This window comes from Octopus bimaculoides, chromosome 6 (genome assembly GCF_046866305.1).
Source record: "Octopus bimaculoides isolate indiv1 chromosome 6, ASM4686630v1, whole genome shotgun sequence".
In the NCBI taxonomy this organism is placed as follows: domain Eukaryota; kingdom Metazoa; phylum Mollusca; class Cephalopoda; order Octopoda; family Octopodidae; genus Octopus; species Octopus bimaculoides.
Window position 1 is genome coordinate 94,570,467 of NC_142933.1, and position 9,850 is coordinate 94,580,316.

The window sequence follows — 9,850 nt, forward strand, 5'->3', positions numbered from 1 at the left end:
AGAGAGAGAGAGAGAGAGAGAGAGAGAGAGAGAGAGAGAGAGAGAGGGAGAGAGAGATAGAGAGGGAGAGAGGGAGAGAGAGAGAGAGAAAAACCATGCCAAATTAGACTGGAGTCTGGTGCAGCACCCCAACTTGCCAGTTCTGGTCAAACCATCCACCCCATGCCAGCATGAACAACAGATGTTAAATGACGATGATGATGATTTTCATAGCTGACAAAGCAAAAAGAAGCAGAAATACATGTGTCCCATAATCCTATGGCATTATTTACAGCTCCAAATGCATTTTCGCACATGTCTAGGATGAGGATTTTCTCTTGGAACTCTTTCTGCAGCAGAAGGAATTCTCACATTGGAATACATTTGAACTTGTTAAATATTACTATACACAAACATATTTTATTCAATGCTACTTCATGCAAAATTGTGTGTGTGTGACACTAGAATAAGTACATGATACTCTGAGGAATTACAGTTAGGAAATTTAACAATTAAGAATAACTTACTCTCACAGATTGCTGGTGGGGACGAAAATTCCACTGCATACTTGAAGCGACATCAGCATTAAATCGTACTAAAATACTTCTGTTGGTGACTTTATTCATATTTTCTACTCGACTACTATCATGTCCTGCAACTGCTTGACCGCCAAGTCCAGTGGCCTGAAACAAGATTTTATATATATATATATATATATATATATATATCGGTAGGAGCGGGCATGGCTTTGTGGTTAGGAAGCTTGCTTCCCAGCTACATGGTTTCGGGTTCACTCCCACCGCGTGGCACCTTGGGCAAGTGTCTTCTGCTATAGCCCCAGGCTGACCGAAGCCTTGTGATTGAATTTGGTAGGTGGAAGTTACTGCTGTGTGTGTATATGTCTGTGTATGTGCTTGTGCCTTTGTCCTAGAGAGTGAGAGAGGGATATATATATATATGTGTGTGTGTGTATATATACACACACACCCACACATACATATATATACAGAAATACATATATATAATACAAATGATATATAAGCATATGCATGTATACATACATATATGTACATACCTACATCTACATGTATATATAGATGCATATCCGGGTACAGGACGTTAGAAAAATGAACGGGAACATAAAAACAAAACAGACTTTGTTTACAGACGACAGAACGAAAACATAGGAAAACAAACAAGCCACTTATGGAATTATTCCTTCATCAGCTGCCTCTATTCTAAAACTAGGTGTTTCGAAGATATATATACATAGAGAGAGAGAGAGAGATTAGACACACACACATACATATAAAGGGAAAAAACTCTAAGCTTTAAATGACAGTTCATGTCTGCAGCACTTCATTGAGTAAGTGGACATGGTGCATGGTGGGACAGAAAGGACGGGCGTTTTCGAAAATTTCACAAAATCATTAATTTTAGCTGCAAACAATTCATATTGAACTAGCATTTGTCAAAATCAAGTGTGGAAAACAACATCCATCATGTGGTGTCCGTTTTCATTGATGCATTTCTGAAGGCATTCTTAAAAGTTGGCCTCCATCTTCTCCAGCATTGCTCTGTCAATTTGGGCGACTTCCACGTGAATAGCTTCCTTCAAATCATCCAATGTATACGGCTTATGCACATACATACGTACCTTGAGGTTTCCTCACAAGAAATAATCACACATGGACAAATCAGAGAAACCAAGGGGGCCAAGGAATGTCAGCAAACCTGGAAATGAGGTGGTCACTGAAGATAGGGCGAAGAATGTCCATTGATGCTCTGGCCATGTAGGTCATTGCCCCATCCTGATTAAACCACACATGTTGAATAGGTATATGTTTTCATCATAATTAAGGCACAAAGAAGTTGTTTATCACCTCGGAGTTCACAGTAACAGCATTTCCATTATTTTCTTCAAAAAAGTAAGGACCAATGATGACAGCTTTTCCAGCAGCACACTAGACGGTCACTTCTGGGGTGTGCAGTGGTCTTTTGTGTAGTTCTCTTGGATTTTCAAGAGCCCAATAATGACAGATCTGTTGATTCACCATACCATTGAAATGAAAATGAGATTCATTGCTCATTAACAAAATGAGGTTGTCATTTGCCTCAAAAATTGCTTCCATCTGACATGCGAAGTTACGCTGCTGTGCACAGTCCCATGGTTTCAACTGTTGCCCAATGACTAATTTGTATGGGTGGAAATGCAGGTATTTATGCAAAATACACCTTATCGATCGATTACCAATGCCAAGTTCAGTGGAATGCCTCGAAGAGCAATATGGATTCCATATCAAAGTTTGTCTGACACATTCCACATTTTCTGGAGTCCATACCATTTGTGGCACCCCCACCAGTCTCCTATTCATTAGTGTACCGCATGTACGAAGTGCATTCACCCAATGTAAGATTGTGTTACGGGAGGGAACAGCCTGATTTCAGTGAATGTTGAAGTGGCGCTGAAACTCATGCTAAAGTGCTGAGACAGACTTGTTATTCTTCGCATGACTGTCGGAGGCAAACATGCAATGCTCTATTGTCCAAAGCACCATGGCTTCACCTGATAAGAAAAAGAAGTGCTAAGACACCACAGACCGAATGGTACTTATCAGACATATGTCCCTCCCGCTGGGGCTAAGTAATTCCCATTTCAGAAACGACCATCCTCTTTGCCCCAGCCTGTACATGATTTTGAAAATGCTCCAGTCCACCTAGCTGTAAATAAATAATTAGTTTAATTACTCTTATAAGCAGAAAAAAAAAATTAACTCTTGTAATGTACCAGGAAAGCTTTATGGACATGAATGTTCCACAAGATAACCAGAAGTTAAATTTGGCACCACATTGATGTGGCTGTGGGGTGAGAAATTGGCTTCCCAACTATGTGTCAATTGTTAGTCAAGAGCAAGTGTCTCTGCTATAGGCTGAAGCCAACTAAAGCTTTGTGAGTGGATTTAGTGGATGGAAACTTGAAGAAGCCCAACATACAAGTGTGTGTGTGTGTATCTTTTCTACTCTAGGTACAAGACCCAAAATTTTTGGGAAAGGAGCCAGTCGATTAGATCAACCCCAGTAATCAACTGATACTTAATTTATCGATCTCGAAAGGATGAAAAGCTAAGTCGACCTCGGCAGAATTTGAACTCAGAACATAAAGACAGACGAAATACTGCTAAACATTTCGCCCGGCATGCTAACGTTTCTGCCAGCTCAATGCCTCTGTGTGTGTGTGTGTGTGTGTGTGTGTGTGTGTGTATTGCTGTCATGCTAGAAGCGTCCAATGTTTCCAGTCTTCTAGAAACAGATAAGGGTTAGCAATGGAAAGAGCATCTGGCTATAGAAATCCACCCTGACAAATTCCATGTGACCCATGCAAGTATGAAAAGGTGGACAATGAATGATTATAATGAATTCCATCAATATAAATCATATTGCTTATAAATTATTCAACTATAATATACTGAGTGGAGGAATTGTTCAGCTGAGAGGGAGAAGCCAATCTCAGTAGTGCTGGTAGTATGGTAAAATGCACCCCATTTGTATCATTAAGTGGATGGTGCTAGTAAGGACATTACACACACATACACACACCAGGCTATTTTAATTTTTCATGTACCAAATCTACTCACAAGGCTTTGATCAACCTGGGATTATAGTAAACACCTAAGATCGCAATTGGGAAGCAAGTTCTTAACCCTCCTCCCCCCAACAACATATGCACACAAATATTTATGCTTTATGTCCATTATTCCAGGTTAGCATGGGTTGGATGAATACTATCAATATTATCAAGGCATTGATATCTGGTTGCCCTTTCTGTTCTTAACCTTTTACAAGTAAGGTTTTTCTTTTTCATTTAAGTGTCTGCAAAAGCATAGAGCTAAAGTATGATTTATTGAGGGGAATATCAATATAATGTCACCAATTTTTGCTAACATATTTTCATGTGAAGGCACAAAATGTAAACATTCACACAGACACACATCTATCTATCTATATATATATATATATATATATATATATCCACACAACGGCTTTGTACAGTTTCCGTGTACCAATTTCACTTTTGTGCCTGATGCCAAACAATGGGAACGAACCTGAAACCACGTAGTTGCGAAGTGAACTTTTTTAACGACTCTGCCATGCCTGGTAGATATCAGTGTAAATACGGCAAAGCTAGTTACATCACTGAAGGGAGGTAACTCAAAAACAGGTTAATTCAATCAATCCTTTTTCTACTCTAGGCATAAGGCCTGAAATTTTGGGGGAGGGAGGCCAATCAATTAGATCGACCCCAGTATGCAACTGGTACTTAATTTATCGACTCCGAAAGGATGAAAGGCAAAGTCGACTTCAGCGGAATTTGAACTCAGAACGTAAACACAGACGAAATACCGCTAAGCATTTCGCCCGGCGTGCTAACGTTTCTGCCAGCTCGCCGCTTTATTGATAAATGAGGATATGTGTATCAAATTACTAGGAGTGGTAGAAATAATTGACTAAACTCTTAAGTGTAGTGCTGCAACATGGACACAGTATAATGACTGAAACTAGTTTAAAAAAAAAAAAAAAGAAGGGATACAAAAAAGATGTAAAATATTATTACCTGACAGAATAACCGATATAGTGGAACCCCAGCATAACTCATTCCAATCATGAAAATACCAACAGAACAAACATAAATTAGAATAGTCCGTTTACGATGTGCATCTTTTGAGCCTCGCCTGGTTGATGTTGAGCGAAATAGGACAGGTTTATAGCTTCTTTTCAAAAAGTTTCTTTGAAGCATCAAAGGATGCAAGTCAAAACCTTCAGATAGATGTTTATTCTGGCCATTGAGAAATGATGAGAAATATTTTTTTACGGCAGTGTTGTAGACATTAGATGATTGCAGTATTTGCTTCTTCATACAATCATGATGGCAAGTAGAGAAACTCTTATACAAGCTGGCTCTCCAACAGAGATTATTGGTTGTTCGGCTTATAACTGGAATACAAGGATATCTAAAAAAAAAAAAAGTTTGGAAGAAAGAATGTAATTAATATTTTGAATAAGGTAGCAATGAGAAATGGGAAGAGCAAATATCTCTTCGAAATTTGTTTATTAATAGTATATTAAAAACATTTGTGCTATTAGCATGTTTGTTGTTGTTATTGTTAGCACTCCGTCGCTTACGCCGTCGAGGGTTCCAGTTGATCCGATCAACGGAACAGCCTGCTTGTGAAATTAACGTGCAAGTGGCTGAGCACTCCACAGACACGTGTACCCTTAATGTAGTTCTCGGGAATATTCAGCGTGACACAGTGTGACAAGGCTGGCCCTTTGAAATACAGGTACAACAGAAACAGGAAGTAAGAGTGAGAGAAAGTTGTGGTGAAAGAGTACAGCAGGGTTCGCCACCGTCCCCTGCCGGAGCCTCGTGGAGCTTTAGGTGTTTTCGCTCAATAAACACTCACAACGCCTGGTCTGGGAATCGAAACCGCGAGTCCGCTGCCTTAACCACTCGGCCATTGCGCCTCCACTGCTATTAGCATAACAAGCAATAAAACAAGAAGTCTTAAACAAAACCACATAAACACAAGCCAATAAGAGTCTCTATAGGTTACTCAACCTGCTACAAACAGCAGTCAAGTGTAAACACCCCAGTACCGGTTGTCAAGTAGTGGTGAGGGAAAACACAGATACAAGGACGCATACACGCATATATCATCAACATTTCACGTCCGTTTTCCATGAAGGCATGGGCTAGACGGTTTGACTGTAGATGATAAGCTGGAGAGTTGCATTGGTTCCAGTGTTTTGGCTTGGTTTCTATGGCTGGATGCCCTTCCTAACGCCAGCCACTCCACAGAGTGTACTGGGTGCATTTAACGTGTCACTGGCACGAGTGCCATTCATATGCCACCAGCACGGATGTCATTCACGCGTCACCGGCACTGGCCACGACCCCGATTGCACTTAGCTTGACATGTTTTCTCAAGCACAGCAATTCGCCAAAAGTCCAGGTCACTTGTCTTCTCCACGACGGGCTTCTTTCTGTTTCCATCAACCAAATTCACTTGCAAGGCCTTGGTCGGTCCAAGGCCATAGTAGAAGACACTTGGCCAAGATGCCACACAGTTCGACTGAACCTGGAACCATGCAGTTGGGAAGCAAATTTCTTACCATAGAGCCACGGCTGCACCTAAGTTTCCAGGCCTTTTTTTTTTCTTTTTTACTTGCCATACGTTTTAGAGTAAATGAAAATATTTTAACGAATATGTACAGGAAGTCGTCATCATCATCACCTTACAAATCGCTTTTTCATGCCGACATGGATTGGAGAAGTCATAATCCAAGTCAGTTTTTATTCAGAGTTACTGCCCCTGGGTATTTCTATGTTTTATGTAATAATTTAGACTACAAATAATTGTGAATGACTTCTTTATTCAATAAATGAGAAACACATAGTTTTGGGTTTAATCTTACTGTGACAGTGGAGGCGCAATGGCCCAGTGGTTAGGGCAGCGGACTCGCGGTCATAGGGTCGCGGTTTCGATTCCCAAACCGGGCGTTGTGAGTGTTTATTGAGCGAAAACACCTAAAAGCTCCACGACGCTCTGGCAGGGGATGGTGGCGAACCCTGCTGTACTCTTCCACCACAACTTTCTCTCACTCTTTCTTCCTGTTTCTGTTGTGCCTGGAATTCAAAGGGTCAGCCTTGTCACACTGTGTCACGCTGAATATCCCCGAGAACTACGTTAAGGGTACACGTGTCTGTGGAGTGCTCAGTCACTTGCACGTTAATTTCACGAGCAGGCTGTTCCGTTGATCGGATCAACTGGAACCCTCGCCTGTTCAATATTACAAGGATAGTAGGGACAATTATGAAAAATATATCTTCTTTATTGCTAAATGTATTCATCATCTTAGAAACCAGATTAATTTTCTTCCCCACATTACCGTATTTGATGGCATATAAAACGTATATTTTTTCACAAAAAGAAAAAATCACCCGGAGCCCTACATGCAGAGTTTGGTCTCCTATAATCGAATTTTGTTACTGACATTCAGTTCTCCTGAATATGCGCTGCTGAAATTGATGTGCGTCTGTTATGCCATCAAATACGGTTCATACAGTGCTCGCTTCTCAGAGCAAAGTTGTTTCCCTTGATATTAATAAACTTTTGTCTAACATACTTTTTTCGCGGATCCAAGAGAATTACTATGTGATCGTTTAAAAAGCAAAAGATATCAGTCAAATCTAACTTCATATCACAAATTACTGCCTAAAAAGCGGAAGAACTACATTGATCTGTAACCGCTAATTAAGTCCAATAAGACGTTAAACAAAGACAAAGTGATCCAGACCGAACGTTATTCAATCGAAGCTGATCTAGGGAAACAACATAAACGTGTGTACTGATCCCATATTTGGGAAGGTGTACTCATCACTTATATGCGTCTTCTGAACTATTCATTAAATAAAAGGATTGAGTGGGTGACATCTATCCAATTGACCAATTTTCCCTTGACTCATCATCCAGCGATGTCTTTTTCTATTTCTCCTCCCATCAATTTTACTAGACTTACTCTTCAGATAGTATTTGAAACATTTCCAAAATCATTCTTCTTCCAGAAAAAAAAAAGGGAAGAAAAATTATTCTTCGAACAGGTGAAAGATTTATTCATTGGAGGGGCGAGAGGAACCAGAACCAATGAGGAACTTCTATACGATTATCTCGACATGCTATAAGTAGCAGCCAAATTTCCCTCGAATCACAAAAAAATGAAAGACACGTTGGATAATGCAGTCATAGATATACATAAATGATGGGACGGTCATGGCTGGAAAAAAATTAAACGTATGATTAATTGGGTGTGTAATAGCGGCTGCCATAAAAAAAAAATAAGACGAAATCGAGTGCAGCGACAACATTAGAAGCAACAGTCGAATTGTAAAGAATAGGTAACTACAGTGATAAGAACTCGTGATGTGGATCGACGAGCTAAGTGAAAAATATGTGAGGTGGGGTGGCCATGGAAAAAGAAGAAGAAGACTAAGAAAAGTTCAAAAACAAGTGGTAAGATTAATTATCATGAAATCGTGCTTCAGAAATGTGATGACAAAAGACCAAGATTGGCAGCAATTTGTTGTGCAGCGAACCTATTCAGTCAGCTTGGAAAAACGGATCCAGACGATGATGATGATGATGATGATGATGATGATGGTGGTGGTGGTGATGATGGTGATGATGATGATGATGATGATCCTTCTAGGTTCTAAGTCCAAACCCCATACGGGATCGATGTTATTGTTTATTCCTCTGGAATCAATAAATAAAATACCAATAACATACTATGATCGACTGAATCAATAACACATTTTCTACAAGAACTTGCCTCGCACTTGACCATAAATTTAGAAATTTTGGTTTTTAATGTTTCGATTTGTAATAAACACTCGAGGTCTCATACTTAAACAGCAAAATCTGAGGAAACTCGTTATGATCTACGTGGATGAACGGTTAAAACAGTTCAACGGTATAAAAACATATTATTATACATATTTGTACTTTTAGTGGCGGGAAAAGGAGATGGTGGGACATTCTCAAGAGCATAAGTGACGTAAGGTAAATAAACTGTTGCAACTGGGAACCGAAACCAGATTGTAGACACTGCTCGCCGGCAATGCATTTCTATTACTTAGAACTAATAAAGTAAGGGCATAACTACAGATTTAGTGTACGATGCAACAGATTTATGATTACTAATAAATCATACACGAATTTTGAAAACATTGCATAACAAGCATTTAAAAAGTAGAGTAATACACCAGAGGATAGCACATTGTAGTTAAAGCATCGTAACAAACACGTGTTCGTTGCAAATACAATATATAGTTTTAATGAATAACTTTTGAAAGTATCAAAATGAATCTTTGGAGTAGAATTTGATTTTTCAATCAAAACATTGCTGTTTTGAACGTCGATACTTCGATTTTTAATAAATTCATCTGCTTACGTATACATTACATTTATTAATCATATATCATATTGTAATAGCTAGGCTTCACTTAAGATCGTATTATTGGTGTCCGAATTTTAAATAAAAAAATACGGAGAAAATCCAGAGAATGAATGGAATTTCAAGAGTATTCTAAACAAAAACATAACTTTTTTTTCTTTAAAGAACAAGTACTTTAGTGAATCGGGACGTGATGAGTGACACGTCTTGAGTTACATTAGATAAAGAAACTTTTATCTGATAAAGCCATGAATGACAATATATATATACCGGCTTATTGGATCCAAAAATACAATTTACATAACAACTAAAGAAATAAGTATAAATTAACTGCATAATATAACGATAAGTTCTTGTTTACATTTGGCCAACGCGATATAACACGTTTGTAAACGACCTTCAAATGTATTTACGGCATCGGCAACAATATTGTTGGTTTGAGAAGAAAAATCAGAATTAATAATAAAATATTCTTCATTTATTATCGTTATTAAAATTGTACAACTTACATTTTAGTTAATTTCCACATTTTCAGAGCGAAAATAAAGTCATTTCAGAAGTTCAGTTTACTCCCCATTTTATGGTCTATCGCAAAACGATTAAAAGAAGAAAAAACTGTTTAAATATTTAAATTATAAAAATATATTTTGAAATTTGTTTCAGATTAATGCTATGATAAAAGCAATCATATAAACACAAAATAAATATATGTTCTGCTTTTGAAAACAACCAAAATAACACTGTTGCAAAACTATAACCGGTGTAAGCTTTTCTTTCTAAATATAATTTTATAAATAATTTAGAAAGAGAAAATCAGTATTTAATATCAAATTAGTATTTTATTTTACGAAATAAACGT

At 38.3% G+C, this 9,850-nt stretch overlaps 1 protein-coding gene across 3 annotated transcripts in view; it reads right to left on the reverse strand.

Moving 5' to 3' along the window:
* LOC106869477 (cytochrome c oxidase assembly protein ctaG) overlaps positions 1–9,753 on the reverse strand; it is a 216,635-nt gene extending 206,882 nt beyond the window's left edge. The window contains exons 1-3 of one of the 3 annotated variants that reach the window (XM_089354324.1): positions 9,501–9,753; positions 4,592–4,988; positions 507–662 (exon numbers count right to left, since the gene is read on the reverse strand). In XM_089354324.1, coding sequence (XP_089210450.1) covers positions 507–662; positions 4,592–4,988; positions 9,501–9,520 — 573 coding nt within the window. In that variant the 5' untranslated portion in view covers positions 9,521–9,753. Of the gene's footprint in view, positions 1–506; positions 663–4,591; positions 4,989–6,150; positions 6,287–9,500 lie in introns of those variants that run through there. The other 2 variants (XM_089354325.1, XM_089354326.1) reach the window with 2 other exon arrangements.
* Between the last annotated feature and the right edge of the window lie 97 nt (positions 9,754–9,850).